Source organism: Orycteropus afer, unplaced genomic scaffold, assembly GCF_000298275.1.
Source record: "Orycteropus afer afer isolate SDZICR_OR568_19922 unplaced genomic scaffold, OryAfe1.0 scaffold00059, whole genome shotgun sequence".
NCBI lineage: Eukaryota > Metazoa > Chordata > Mammalia > Tubulidentata > Orycteropodidae > Orycteropus > Orycteropus afer.
In genome coordinates, this window is record NW_006921646.1 from 5,629,558 (window position 1) to 5,645,753 (window position 16,196).

Sequence of the window (16,196 nt, forward strand, 5' to 3'; positions counted from 1 at the left end):
TAGTAGAAATGCAATCAATATTTGAGGGCTAAGTGCTGACTTTGGTATTCTGTTCTGATGTAGGTTGTGTCATATGAGCTTCAAAGCAACCCTATGAGGTAGGCAGACATTTTAACACACATTTTACAGAAAGGAAACTGAGGGTCAGATAGGTCAAAGTTCGCCCAGACTGATGGTGCTTTTTAACCACAGAAACAGATCTGGAAACCAGGTCTGATATCTATGCTCAACAATATTTTAGAGCTATATAACAATGATGATGATGTTGACAGTGATGATAGCTAATAATGTAACAAGAGTAGGCTATGTTGTATCAAGGAACCCTAGCGGCGCAGTGGTTAAGTGCTCAGCTGTGAACCAAAAAGTCAGCGAGTCAAACCCACTAGGCTCTCCATAGAACAAAGCTGTGGTAGTCTGTTTCTATAAAGATTTACAGCCTTGGAAACCCTATGGGGCAGTTCTACTTTGTCCTATATGGTTGCTATGAGTTGGAATTGACTCAATAGCAATGAGTTTATGGGACAAACACCACTATTCTTTGCATCCCATCCTCTCACCACCTCCCATTTATAGCAATTTGGCTGGTAGAGAGTATCCCTGGGATCCTGATACCCCAGAGTATATCTGTTAGGAGTTGGGGAGGGTGGGGACCTGGTCACTTCTGATTGCATCTAGAGCCACCGTGCCCCCCCAACCTACTCATCTGCTTGTCCACTGGGAACAATAAGAAAACAGGCTGCGAGCTCCAGGCTAGAGCACCTGGATACTCTCACCTCGGTTTCCCTAGAGTCCTAGGCATACCCTCAGCCCCAAGCTAAAGAGTTTTCCACTAATGGGGATGCCAGACAGGGAGAAAGGATGGGGGGGTGGTGCTGTGAAGATAAGAAGAGGCAGAAGCTACCTCATGAGCTGGTGGGAGGGGAAGGGATAGAGCTCACCAAGTCCAAACCCTGGGACTGCCCATTGCACAAATCCAGGAGGCACCATTCATACTGATGGGAGTGTCCTTAAGCTTGGGGAAGGCACAGGTGTTCGAGGAAACAAAAGAAGAGACAGTTTCCCATCTCACCGATCATAGTCGCCATTACAGAGGGCTCTCACGGGAATGCAGAAAGTTTGCCAGACTGGGTTTAGGGTGTTCTTCATGACCTCGGTCTTGTGGCAAATGGTGAATCTGGCAAAAAAAAAAAAAGAAGAGAGGGAAAGGCTGTCAGCCCTGAGCCCAAGGGAAGCAGAATCCAGGTTAGTAGAGGAGCCAGCTGGCTAACATGTCTGCTTGCCAGACTATGGAAACTATGGTTTGATCAGGTGATAAGCCGCCAGTTGCTAACAGCATCCAGGCATAAATTAGACAGCCATGTGCCGGTGATGCTGCAGAGGGGATTCCTGTACCAGGTGGGGACCTAGGCTGGTGGGACAAGCCCTGGGGTGAGTGTTGGGAGATCTAGGTTCTAGCCCCTGCTCTGAGGCCAACACATTGTGAGACTCTGAACACCGTCTCTCTGGGCTTCCATTTCTTCATCATAAAGCCAGGAAGTTGGCCACTATCAGAGGTTCTTCACCTGAGACCTATGGAAGGACCTGTGGATGAGCCCCTGAAATCACAGGTGAAACTGAGGGTGTAAGTAATGTGTGCTTGCTCTTCCCCCTGCCTGGGACATTCTCTCCCCAGATTTCCATCTTCATGCTCATCTCCTTCCTTCCTTTAGGTCTTTACTCAAATGTCATCTCAGTGAGACCTCCCCTGACTACCATATCTAAAATTTACAACCTCCTTGTCTCCTGACTCTGACATCCCTAGTCCCTTTCCATAATTTCTTTCTGTTTCATTCATTCATTCACTTCTATCTTTCCTCTCACATGGCAGTCAAACTGCTGGGCCAGCTATTCTAAGCTATTAGCCCATTTTCCTCCCTACTTTTTCTACCTTGATCCCATTTGACATTTTGACATAGTCTATTTGTTCCTTGTTTATTATGTTTATGATCTGTCACTAAAATGTAAACTCCGTAAGGGCAGGAATTCTTGTTTTGTTTTGTTTCATCACTGGTATATCTCTGGTGCCCAGAGCAGTGCTTGGCACTCGATAGGTATTTAATAAATATTTTTTTAATGAGTCAGGGAATAAATGTATTTCTCAGGGGACAGTTTCCATAGATTTCATGGGTTTTTCAAGAGATGCTCAGTCCCCCAATTAAAGTTCCTGTCTTAAATGATCTCTAAGACTCTTCGGCTCTTCCAATCTGAATCCATGAACTGTAGAATTTGCTTTTCCCAGCTGGGCCCCAATCCAGTGCCCCTCCCCACACTATGCCCAGCTGGTCCCATCCTGGAAGACTGCTCTGTCACATGGAGGGCAGCCAGGCGCCAGAGCTGGGGTGGGGACAGGGGAGCTATCTTCCTCAGAGTCTCCTGAATCTGCCCCAGCTACATGCCTGTCTTGGAAAGGTCACCCAGCTAAGTGCCTGGGCTCTGCCTGTGCCCACACAGCCTGTGCCATTTCTTCTCTGGCAATTTTCAAGTCAAAATGTCACTCCTGTCACCGTGGCTCAGCGTTTCTCTTCTCTGCTCCTTCTCGCCCGCCTACTGAAATGTGGAGATACATGTGGGAGACCCCCCACACACACACACACCCTAGAGCTGGTGAAGGGGACAGAAATGGGGGTGGGGAAAAGGAAGAGGCCACTGCTGCCCGTGGTTGAGGCAGGAATGGAAAGCAGGAAGCGGAGGCTGAGGGGAAGTGGGGTTGGCAGAAGAGATTAAGGAGCAGTGACTGGGTCGTGATCATATTGTACAGAAGTCATAACTAGGCTCCAAAGACCTCCCACTCTGGAACAGTCACACAGACCTTCCAAAGACTCCCATCTCCCCAACTCTTCAGAACTTCCAACTTCTATCTTTCCTCTCCCATGGCAGTCAAACTTCTGGGCCAGGTATTCTAAGCTATTAGCCTAGTTTCCTCCCTACTTTTTCTACCTTGATCCCATTCCAGTCTGCTTTCTACTTCAGATCCTTGCTCAAAACTGTTTTAAGCCCATCACCAAATCACTCTCCTTCCCCTTGACTCTCCTGCTGCAGTTACTGGGGGGTGGGGCAGCCCACAGTGTCCCCAAATGGTCCCTGCTGTTGTTTTACCACTCCTCAATTCAACTTGACACCTACTCAGAGTGTGTGTGTGGGAGGGCATTACCCAGTGGAATCAGACAGATGTGGAGCATGGTCCCAGCATCACAATTTACCAGCTATGCAGTCTTGGGCTAGTGACTTTCACTCTCTCAGCCTCTCCCTCATTTGTAAAATGAGGATGATAACAACAGCTTAAGCTGCTAGGCCGTGTTCTAATTACATGTGGCCAGTGCTTGCTATGGGAGCTCTGGTGGCGTAGTACCTAAGGCATTTGACTGCTAACCAGAAGGCTGGAGGTTCAAACTCACCAGCCACTCCTCGGAAGGAAGGTTGGGCAATCTACTTCCATAGTGATATTGCCTCAGAAACCCAAGGAGGGGGTCACTATGAGTTGAGTCCAACTCATTCTAGACAGTGTGATACAGAACATTCTCGTCATCCCAGAAAGTTCTATTGGGTCAGAGGCTTGCCTAAAGTCGTTATTGTTGGGTGCTGTTGAATTGATTCTAACTCATAGGAACCCCATGTGACAATGGAACTTCCCCACAGGGTTTTCTACTCTGTAATCTTTATGGAAGCGGGTCACCAGGTCTTTCTCCTGTGGACCTGCTAGGTAGGTTTGAACCCTCAACCTTCTGGTTAGCAGCTGAACACTGAGCTGTTTGCACTGTCATGACTGAAGTTACACAGCTAATAATTAGCAGCACCCAGCCAGGGCTCACAGTCTTCATCATCACTTTATAACTCCAAGACAAGCTATTCAGATGAAATAAAAGGTAGGAGTAGCATCAGGCACCTGGCTGGTGTGCCATTTCACGGGGGGTGGGGTCCCCCAAACCCTCTACTCTCCTCTCCTCAAACTTTCAGTGACCACTCTGTTCTCCCCAGATTAGCCTCTGACATGGGCACTTGTTGGTTCAATTAGACAGTGTCCAAGTAGGGGCGCACCTCTTAGCTGGGTTTCTCCAGCTACCCTTGGTTACCCACTTGGGGAGGCCCAGTCCACACTTCAATTGAAACTCATCCCCAAATCAACTCCCATCACCCACCACCCACCACCCCCTTGTGACGAGCTCTTTGCCATTTTCAAAGCTCCAGGTTCCTTGGGCTCCACCACCAGGGAGAAGGCTATGACTTCTCTGAGCTCAGTCTACCATCTGAGTCCTGCCTGGCAAAGTCTCGCCCTGCCCTTTTGCCCCCCCCCACTTCCTCCCCCTGCATTTCCATAGCACAGCTCAGGCCTGGCGCTCGGCACCTCCCACCTGATCTCTCCGTGTCAGTCACGAGTCTCTCCCTCTTCCCCGCCCCCTCCACATCCATCCTACACTTCACACTGCTAGAACAATCATTCCCAAACACAGTTTGCAACACACCCTTTTCCTGCTCCAAAAATCCCTTCCCTCCTCCAGACCTCCTCCAGGCCTCCTCCAGGCCTCCCCTCTGAAACAAGCTCAGGGCCAACTCCAGCTCTCCCTCTCAGAAGGAGTGTGGACAATTCCATGGGTACCCAGAAGAAGACTGGGGCCTTTTCCTTCCCCCCTCAAGTCAAGTCAAAGTCAGCAGGAATTATTTAAAGAAATCCTGCTGGGAGTCCTTTGGTGAGACAAAGAATCCTTTTGTTATGCAAATGACCGTACCTAATTTCCCTGTTTTGTAAGTTCAGGTTTGAAAATCAGTTTCTCTTTGAAGTACTGCTCCCTGTGCACCCCCAATACACACACACACACACACACACACACACACACGTACACACTCCCTCCCTCCCTCTCTCTCTTTCCCTCACCTAGAATTTCAGAATCCACAGGGAACTTGGCAAAGGCCCTTCTGCCCCTGCTCCAGGCATACTTGCTTTGCACACACTGGGTCTCTAGCCTGTGTTATTCTTTTCTGCTCCTCCTCCTGCCGGTGGACTCATTTTCTCCTTCTACAAAATCTGCTTTCAAGTTCCCCGTCTGCAGCAACGTTTCTCTAATTAACCTCCCTGGCCCCGTTGCTTCCTTGTCCTGCAGCATCCCAGCATAACTGGCCACAGCCTCCCAGAACTGTGGTGCTTAAAGAGACCGTGGAGACCACCTAAGCCACTGTTTCACTTTATGGATCAGAAAATAGACCCAGGGAGGGGGGCATAACTTGCACGGGGTCACACGGTGGGTGGGTGGAGATGACCTAGGTCTCCTGATGCTCAACCCAGAATCTGTCCCGCTATGCACAAAGCTGACCTATATTTGTTACCATGTTGTGCATGTTTTCACCATGTTATGAGTGGTTTCTAGATTAGGAGGAGGGGAGAACATGGGGCTTCAAAGACATCTTGAGTTTTGAATAAAGGCCATGGCAAAACTAGGAGAGTTAGGGCCGGGCAGGGATCTGGGTTTGCTGTGCTGAGTGTGTAGTAATGGGGGCACAGTGGGAGTGTTCAGAGGGTACTGGGCTTGGAGATATGGACTCATGCATGTGGAAGAACAAGAGGGGTCAGGGGTGGGGGGACTTGGGCCCCTAATTCCCAGCTCTAGCCTTATTTTTGATCACTCCCCTCACTTCTGCACACCTAGCACCCACCGTTGTTGAGACTCTCATGGGCATCAGAATGGCATCGCTGGCTTGGCAGCTGCCCCCATCACCCACTGCACCATCCATGTGGCCAAGGACACTACCCAGGAGACTCCTGACTTCCTGTCTTCTCTAGAGGGGCACCAGAAGGAGATGATATGTGGTAGATCATCACAACCCAGTCCATCTCTGATCCCAGAAGTGGGAGGAAAAGCACAAAGCACAAAGTGTTGCCAGAAAACTCACGTTCCATCCTCATTGCTTCTGTAAAACACCAAGAAAGGGTCGGATTTCCCAAAGAAATCTTTCTTGTCCAGTTTGTTGGCACAGAACTGCATTGTAGCGACATCCTGGAAGAAGGGAGGGAGAACAGAAGGGTGTGAGGCAGGCAAAGGGTGGCACGGGCTCCCACCCCTGTGGAAAAAGAGCCCAGGATCCTGGAAATGTGAGCATTCCAGTCACTAACACTGGTTAAAAAGGGCAGCATGTTATACTCGCCCAGCACCTACTAAGTGCTAGACTCTAGGCTAACACTTCAGTGCCTCAATTCATGCTCAAACATCCCTATTAAGCAGGTTCAGCAAAGCAGTTGGGTGGTAGGTAAAGCACTGAATTCTGGAGCAAACTGTCCTGGTTTGAATCCTGGCTCTGAAACTTTCCAGGGTGTGATCTTGGGCAAGACAGACAACCTCTTGGAATCTCAGTTTCCACTTCAATAACACGAAGTTCATTCCTTAAAAGGTTGTTGTGAGAACTAAATGAGACCTAGTGTGTGAAGTGACCAGCAGAGTGCTGGCATGTAGCGATGACTCGATAAATGTCCACACACATTATTTCATTGCTATTTTACTCAACACCAGTGGAGGCAATAGTCAAGAAATCAGACGACATATTGCACTGGGCAAATCTGCTGCAAAAGACCTCTTTCAAGTGCTGAAGAGCAAAGATGTCTTCTTTGCAGGACTAAGGTGTGTCTAACCCAAGCCATGGTATTTTCAATCACCTCACATGCATGTGAAAGCTGGACAATGAATAAGGAAGACTGAAGAAGAGTTGATGGTTTTGAGTTGTGGTGTTGACAAAAAATACTGAAAGCACCATGGACTGCCAGAAGAACTAACAAATGTATCCTGAAGAAGTGCAGCCGGAATGCTCTTTGGAAGAGAGAATGACCAGACTTCATCGTCATGTTGTCAGAACGGACCATTCCCTGGAGAAGGATATCATGCTTGGTAAAGTGGATGGTCAGTGAAAAAGGGGAAGGCCCTCAGTGAGATGGACTGACACAGTGGCTGCAATGATGGGCTCAGGCACAGCAAGGATTGTGAGGCTGGTGCAGGACTGGGCAGTGTTTCATTCTGTTGTACACAGGGTCGTTATGAGTCAAAGCAGGCTCTACGGCACCTAACAACAACATTTTACTCACTGGCTCAGAGAATTTACTAATCCAAGGCCACCCAGCTTGGGTCCACTAACCCCAAAGCCCTCATTCTGTTCACACCACCTCAGACACTGTATTGCTCCTAGAGAACGTTCTAGTTTAAGCATCACTTTTATACTCACGAACCCACGAGAGGCCCCACAGCTCTCTAAGTTCACCAAGCAGGGCTGATGTCAGAGTCTATGGGGTCTCTGATTCCCCAGATCTGTCGGTAGTTCAGTACCCTGACTGACCCAACTTGCAGCCAGGAGTTTGAAGAAGGGCGCCAGGCCTTGGTGAGTATCACCAGATCCCTCCCCTCACTCGAACCCCCAACCCCTCAGCTCAATGGATCCCACAGAGCACTAGGCAGAGACACCTCCCTGTCCTCTCCTCACCCCATGTGGTTTCTTCAACCCAAAGGCTCTATATGCTGAATGTTATGGATTAAATTGTGTCCTCCCAAAATGAGTGTTGGAATCCTAACCCCTACAGCCACAGATGTCATCCTGGCTGGAAATAGGGTTTTTTTGTTGTGTTAATTAGATCATATCTGGGTAGGGTGGGTGCTAAATCTAATCACTTCTGAGGTATAAAAAGGAGGTCAGACACAGAGAAATCAACACACAGGGGAAGATGGATGCCATGGGAGGATCTCCAGGGAACCAAGAAATGCCCAGGGCTACCAACAAGGAATGGACATGGCAGACACCATGAGGTTGTTTAGCCTCCAAAAGTGTGAGAAAATAAATTTATGTTCTTGGGGTATTTCTATAATAGCTACATTAGGAAACTAAGACACTGACAAGTCAGCTTCAAACAGCCCAGAGCCCAGATATCCATCCCAGTCCCTGGGCCTGGTCTGCTCTTGAGGGCCAGGGTCTGTCAGGAAGTCACTCAACTCCAAGAATTCCTAACAGACTCTCTCACACACTGCTTTTTCTCACTAGATGGTCTTGGTCTCTTGAGGTTAGTGTCCGGAGCCCAGTGAGGACAAAACAGTGGCAGAGCCTGAGCCCTAGGATGCTGATAAACTTCAGAGTTATCCTTCAAGTACGTCACCAGGTACAGAGTATGCACAGTAAAATTCAGCTTGACCAACAAAGTGACCACCCACCAGAGGCAGTCAAGAATAGGAATCCCTTGCTGGGACTAGAACCAGAGTCCAGAGACATCATGCTCAATAGCCCAGAATAAGTCATGGTAACATCCCAGCAGCCTTCATGCTGGGTTCCATCTTTGTTCTGACAGCTTTTGCAATGGAATCTGTCTTGGCTATTTCTTGCATCCGTACCTGATTTTCATAACCCCACCTTTTCCCCAGAAATCCCCTGCCCACCCTATGAATAAAGCTAATACCTTATTCCACCTAAAACCCTTGGAAATCCTTTGTTCAGTGAGAGACCACAGGTTAGAGCAGGTGAGAGCTCCTCTCCATCTCTCCCTCGCAAGCCCCCTCCCCTCTCCTCTATCTTTAATAAACTTTGGTTCATGTGGACAAAAAAAAAAAAAAAAAATAGTGACAGAGATGGAGATACAATTGCCAACATAGCTGAAGGGCACAGTCAAAAGATTGGGGTTCTTTCTGACCTTTTGATTGGGTGTGGTTAGTACTGTAAAGTGGCTAGGAATATAGTCACTAGAGTGAGGCTGCCTGCTTCAGTCCCATTCCTCACTAGCTAGGGCAAGTTACCCACCCTCTCTATGCCTCAGTTTTCTTATCTGTAAAATGGGATAACAGTAGCACCTACCTCATAGGCTTGTTGTGAGGATAAAATGAATTAATATGAGTACAATGCTGATAACAGTTTATGGCACAAAGTAAGTGTTGTGTGCTTGCCAACTATTATTATTATTTGGACATTTCTCTCTCCCCTCCCCACATGCATCTGACAGCAGCAAAGACAAAGCTTCCCTCCATTCATTCACTCATTCACTCAACAAACACTTAATAGATGCCATGTGTGGGGGATGGTTACCGAGCTCAACACTTTATATCCCTTATTGTATTCACTCCTCAAATAATCCTTCATGACTTTCTACAAACTAGTACGTTGAGGGTCAGAAGAGTTATGGAACCTGCCCAAGATCACCAGTTGGTAACTGTAGAGCAGAAATTCAAACATGTAGAAAGTGATCTCAAGCTCATGCTTCTTCCAGCACACTACAGCACCTTCCTGAGAGACAGCAAATCACATTTCTTGAACCCTGCTTCCCCGATTTGTCTTGAATCTTCTAGGCATGCAGACTCTGGTTAACCTGTGACAGAAATGCCTAGTTAACAGTGGATTCTGAGGATGGCAGTGCAGGGAGCAGAGTGGCTGACACGTTGATGTTCTTGGGTGATGATTGCTTTTATTATACCTGTCATCATCACCCACCTGTGAGGGAGAAGAAGGCTGGACTGGGGGCTTTCAAGGCCCTAGAAGCCCTAAGAATCCTAGAGCCTCCATAGATATCTAAGGCTTCTCCTGAATAAGGGAAAGGTTGACTTAATGAGCACTTACTAGATACCAGGCACCGTGTTAAATCTCTATACATACATTATTTCCTTGACTCCTCATAATAAGGAGCTCTAGTGGTGTAGTGGCTTGAGGCATTTGACTGCTAACCAGAAGGTTGGTGGTTCAAACCCACCAGTCACTCTTCGGAAGGACAATCAACTTCCGTAAAGATTTACTGCCTCAGAAACCCAATGGAGGTCACTATGAGTTGAAGCGACTCAATGGCAGTGAGAGAATTTGTCTTCATAATAGTCATATGAAGTAGCTCCTCTAGTCTCCCTATTTTACAGATGAGGAAGCTGAGACTGAGAGGTTAAGTCATTACCCAAACTCACACAGTGAGTAGACTTCAGAGCTTTTGCTCTTACCCTCCCAAAAAGATCTCTACCTTCTAGAAAGTCCATTCCAGGCACTGGAATGGGCAGGCATTATGTTCTTCCCTAAAGAAAGTTTCAATTCCATCCCATGCTGGATGGAGGGAGTATTTCCCTGGGGAGCTCCCACTCTTTGGCCTTGAGAAGCAAGAAGTCTTAGGATGGGTAGTTTCTTCCTAGGACTAACTACATAATTTGTGGGGCCCAGTGCAAAGCGAAAACGTGGAGTCTCTTGTTTAAAGAGTATAAAGAATTTTGATACGGTGACAGCAGAGCATTGAAGCAAGCACTGGGGCCTGCATGACTACACAGGAAGCCAGCCCTGGATCCTCCACCAAGAGGCAACCTTGCAGTGGCACAGAAAACCACTGAAAGAGGACCAGACTCTGCTCAGGGGTATCACTGGGGACAGCCCAGCAAAGAATCCAGAGTTCTAAGTTCTAGTCCCAGATCTGTGTGACCTTGAACAAGTCACTCAAGCTCTCTGTGCCTCCGTTTCCTCATCTGTAAAGTGAAGTGCTGGATGGGGTGATCACAACAGTCTTTTAAGCTGGCCAGTCTAGGATTTGGTGCTGATGCCAAGTGGAGCCTAATAGTGGCAGCCAGGCAGTGCTAACACAGCCAGTCTTATGGGGACGGCTGGCACTCAGGGAATAATCTGGAAATCCAGAGTCACTCCAGGCTCATTAGGACATGCCTTGGTTATTATCACAGTGACCCCTCACTTACCTGTAGGTCACCTATGAGACACTCTCATCTAAATGGACATGAGAGAGCCACCACGACATTCTCAACCTGCACTGCTTCACTATTAAATATGCACATATATTTGAAACAACCAAAATGGATGTCACAAAATCTAGAGCCAAAAACTTTTATTTTTGCCTCCTAGGAGAATGTCTCAGGGCCCCATGGGATGAGAAAGGAAGGTAGAAATATTAGAAAAAAATAAATGCAAGAACTTAAAAGATCAGAACTTCTGGGTCCATTCAGTCATCCACTGGGTCATTGTGGGCCCAGCACAGTATTGGGCACATGGCAGAGTAAATGACACAAAGGAACCAAAGGCTGCCTGTTTGGAATCCCAACTCTGCCACTGAACAGCTGAGCAGCCTGGGGCAAGCAACTTAACCATGCTAAGTCTTAGCGCTGTCCATAAATGGGGAAACTATCCTGCCTTGTGAGGAGTCCTGGGAGGAACAAACGGTGAAGCTCTTGGCTACTAACTGAAAGGCTGGTGGTTTGAGTCCACCAAGAGGTGCCTTGAAAGAAAGGCCTGGCAATCGACTTCTGAAAAATCAGCCACTGAAAACCCTATGGAACACAGTACTATTCTGAAACACATGGGGTCGCCATGAGTTGGAGCCAACTTGACAGCATTTGGTTTGGTTTATATGTAAAGTCCCAGTCCACAGTGCCTACCATACTGTTCTGGTTACCTAGTGCCTCTCTGACAGGAATATACCACAAATAGGATGGCTTAAACAAACAAGAGTTTATTCTTACAATTTGGAGGCTTTAAGTCCAAGTTCAACTGCCAGGCTCTAGGGGATGGGTGAAAGCCCCTCAACCTGGGGGTCTAGCTCTGCCTCTTGCTCCCGGCCCACTGGAGCTGGAGGTGTTTCTTCACTCAGACAGCTGCTAGCTGCTGAGGCTGTGAAGCCCCAAGATTGACAAGTAAAAAGGCACAGTCCTGATGTTACCAAACCACATGGCAGGTCATTAACTTAAGTCCATTTTAAGTCCCAAGGTTGGCAGAGCATAGCAGGCTGCTGAACAATGACATGGCTACATGCAGGGTCCAAGCATGCCATAGGCTAGAGACCATTCCCAAAGCTCCTGCTTACATACGGGAAGCAGACCACATCCCAAAAGCAGCTACTCAGCTGCTTATGGTAGATCCCACCATGGAGTTGATTGACAGTCTCATCATGGGGAATACTACCACCAGCTGCCTAGCCACTCAACCAGGCCCAGTCAAGTTGACACACAAACATAACCATCACACATACCAAAACTAAACTTACTGCCATTGAGTTAATTTCAACTCACAGGGTTTCCAAGGGTATAAATCTTTGGGCTTCCAACGCTGTAAATCTTTACAAAAGCACACTGTCCCATCTTTCTTCTGCAGAGCAGCTGGTGGGTTCAAACCACCGACCTCTTCATTAGCAGCTAAATGCCTTAATCACTATACCACCAGAGCTCCTCAGTGCCTAGCCATAAAAACAGGAGCAAACACTGGCAGAGTGCATGTTACTGTTGGGTTGAACCGCATGAAACTGCCGATATTCAACTGATATTTTGCCAATAACTATGGCAGTATAATATAGTCTTTCTACCTAGTACATGCCAGGCACTATTTTTACATATAGTCATTCCCTGAATCCCCTTGACAACTGTATGAGGTAGGTACTATTTTTATTCCCATTTTACAGATGAGGAAACTGAGGCACAGAGAGGTCCAAAGCCACACAACTAGTAGAGGCAGAGCTGGGATTAGAACAAGATAGTCTGGCTCTGTTAATAACTGAGATTCCAAATGATGATTCCTGAATCACCAAGGTAAGTTTAATTATGTTCTGTAGCCTTGGTCTGAGAAGTCAGAAAAGTGTGAAATCCATTTTAGAAAGATTTCTGTGCAAACTAGTTAAAATTTAAAAAAAGAAGAAGAATGGCTCTAGAAATCAGCTAACTGGAAAAATCCGCCCATGTGCAACATCTTATTCCCACTGATGGCAAGTAATGAGGCCTTGCTGGGGGGTTAATTTAGTTGCTCAGTCTGATCTGCCCTCTCTTACACAGTCTAGATCCAGGAACACTTGCCAAAAGCCCGTTAGGATAATCTATATTGTTGTGCCTTTAGAGAATCCACAGGGAATTAGAGAGATTTCTAGGCTTTAACAAGGCAAGCTTCCTTCCTAATGGGTTTGCACCCTATTGGGAAGCCCTTGGGACAAGGAAGGAGGAATTGTCTGGTGACTGTGGGTTATGTCAACAGTCTTATGAATGAGGCATCCACTGCTCCCCCTCCAACATGAGTTAGTGAATGAATCAACCCCTTGATGTGTGTGTGAATCCGGAAAGAAGTTGAGGGGGGTGGCAATAGGATGGACGGGGCTGGCAAGATAACAGAACACACATTCTGGCCTTGGTTCAGAGGTTTGGTTGTTCGGTAGCTTCAGCCAGAAATTGGGAGGTGGGGGGGCCATTTTCTGAGCACATGAAACACTGTTCCCAAACCAAAAGCATCGCTGGAATCAACTGCAGAGAAGATAAAGCAGCTCCTGCAATATATAATTTCCTGCAATTTCTGCCTTTTCACCCTATCTTTTTAAAAAACATATTAAGCTCTTCTAAAACAGCAAGATTGCCTCAATTTGCATCTTTCTGCATGTTAATCACGCTGCTTGGGAAACCACAGTAAACAGCCTTTCTCTCCCCAGTGGCCCAGGTTGCTTTTGCATCTTAGCCCTCTCTGTCCTATGAGTAGGCTCTGGAGGTCAGAGGTTAGGCCCAGAGGTAAGTAGTTGGGGTGAGGGCTGGGAACAGGGCAGTAACACCCAGAAGACTGCTCCAGCTTTGGTCTTGCTGGCAACCCCTAGGGTCAGAACAAGGATGAGGCAAGTGCAAAATTTAAGAGTTGCCAAAAAGTTCAGTAATAGAATAAATATTTTAATGCAACATTTAAAAAAAAAAAATCAAAACCAATGCAAAAACTCCATGATGAACAAAATATCAAAATTTTAAATGAAGACATTTTACAAGTGAAGAAACTAAGACACTGAGGTACTTCCTATAAGGGAATGGTTCTTGGATAGTGCAAACAACTACCACGCTCCGCTGCTAACTGAAAGTTTAGAGGTTCAAGTCACCCAGAGGTGAGTTAGAAGAAAGGCCTGGAGATCTACTTGTGACAAATCAGCCACCGAAAATCCTATGGAGCATAGTTCTACTCTGACACACACGGGTTGGGGTCACTGAGTTGGAGTTGACACAACAGCAACTCACTGGCTATGAGAGAATGTTGTTGTTGTTATGTGCCGTCGAGTCGGCCCCGACTCATAGCGACCCGTCCTTGGGTTTCCGAGGCAGTATCACTACGGAAGTAGGATTGCCCAACCTTCCTTCCGAGGAGTGGCTGGTGGGTTTGAACCGCCAGCCTTCTGGTTAGCAGTCAAGTGCCTTAGCCACTGTGCTACCAGAGCTCCCATGAGAGAATAAGGTCAATAAGTTATGGCCCATCCACACAATGACATAATGTGTAGCTATTAAGAAATATGTTTTCCAAGAATATCTAATGACATGGGAAAATGCAGGACATAAAAATTAGATACCATATTACCCCAATTTTAATTTTAAAATTGTATACATATCCACCCAAAAAAAGCCTTGGAGGAAATACATAAAAGGTATCAACAATGATTCTCTCTGGGTGATTTTTCTAGTCTTTACAATTTCTGTACTTCCCAACTCATCCTTAACGAGCACGTTATTTTTTTACCATCAGAAAAAAAATGTTTTTGTTTTATTTTGTTTTGAACCAGAGGAATGATTTCTAAGACCACAAAATTACAAACTAACCTCTGATGGGGTGATGTTTGAACACTGCTCATTCATCATGCTTGGTGCTCAATCCAGTCCTAGGCACAACATCCAGCTTTCCTAAGCACCAACCTGCTTACTTCTGAGTCTCAAAAAAACTGCACCACCCCCTCCAAGATTCACCTTACTGTGGTGTACAGCAACCTGACTAGGAGGCATGAGGACATGTGTGGTAGTTAAGGTTATATGTCAATTTGGCTGGGCCTAGCTGAGTGGCTGGGCAGCTGGATGTAGTTATTCCCTATGGTGAGACTGGTAATCAGCTCCATGGTGGAATCTACTGGAGCAGATGAGTAGCTGCTTTAGGAATGTGGGCTGCCCCCAGTGTATAAGAAGCAGCTTTGAGGATTGTCTCCAACTTTTGGCATGCTTGAACCCTGTGTGTAGCCGAGTCATTGTTCAGCAGCCCGCCATGTCTGCCGATCTTGAGTCTCTTACTGGACTTGAACAAATGGCCTTCTGAGTGTTTTGGTAATTTGGGGACTGTGCCTTTTTACTTGTCAACCTTGGGTTTGTCAGCCTCAGCAGCCAGCAGTTGCCTGAGTGAAGAAAGCCTCTAGCTTCAGTAGGCCAGGAGCAAGAGGCAGAGCTGAAGCCCAAGGTCAAGGGGCTTTCACCCAGCCCCTAGAGCCTGGCACTTTAGACTTGGACTTCTAACCTCCAAAATTGTAAAAAAAAAATAAACTCCTGTTTGTTAAAGCCATCCATTTGTGGTATTTTCTGTTAGACCAGCATGAAGCAACAGAAACAACATGCCACCCCAGGCCTAGAAGTTCTGACTCCTGAACGCAACAGGAGTTCAGGTAGGCCTAGAGGGAGTCAAGGGTCTGGGGATAGAGCAAGGAGCCGCCCACTCCCCACACACCCACCTATGTCCCAAGCCACATACCACTTGTAGTGGGTTCAATGGTGGCCCCCTGAAAGATAGATCCACCTGGAACCTGTGAATGTGGCTTTATATGGGGAAAAAAGAGGTCTTTGCAGATGTGATTAAGTCAAAGATCTCAATATGACATCACCTTTGTGAGCCCTAAGTCCAATGACAGGTGTCGTTATAAAAGAAAGGCGAAAGGAGATTTTAGACACTCAGACGCACAGGAGAAAAGGCCGTTTGGAAACAAAGAGAGAGAGCGGCATGATGCAGCCTCAAACCAAGGAAGACTGAGAGCCACCAGAAGCTGGAAGAGGCAAGGAACGATTCTTCCTTGGAGCCTTCACAGGGGGTGTGATCCTGCTGACACCTTGATTTCAGACCTATGGCCTTCAGACTGTAAGAGAGGAAATATCTATAACTGTAACCCAGTTTGTGGTCATTTGTTACAGCAGTCCTAGAAACTAATACACTGCTCAAAACCATGTTGTTGGGTGCTGTCGAGTCAATTAAAACTCATAGCGACCCCTTGTGACAGAGTAGAAATGCCTATTGGGTTTTCTTGTCTATAATCTTTAGGGAAGCAGACTGTCAGGTCTTTCTTCCATAGAGCTACTGGGTGGGTTCAAACAGCCAATCTTTTAGTTAATGGCTAAGCGCTTAACTGTTGGACCACTAGGGCTCAGTGCTCTAAGCCCGGCAGAGAATGTATGGGTGAGAGGAAGACCCCTTGAAAATTAGGACTC

At 46.9% G+C, this 16,196-nt stretch overlaps 1 protein-coding gene across 1 annotated transcript in view; it reads right to left on the reverse strand.

The window, feature by feature from the left end:
- The window catches only part of CPNE5 (copine 5), a 114,473-nt gene that overhangs the window by 40,817 nt on the left and 57,460 nt on the right, over positions 1-16,196 (reverse strand). Inside the window, exons 10-11 of the mRNA XM_042780752.1 lie at positions 5,923-6,026; positions 1,070-1,174 (exon numbers count right to left, since the gene is read on the reverse strand). Of these exons, the coding sequence (XP_042636686.1) occupies positions 1,070-1,174; positions 5,923-6,026 (209 nt within the window). The remainder of the gene's footprint in view (positions 1-1,069; positions 1,175-5,922; positions 6,027-16,196) is intronic.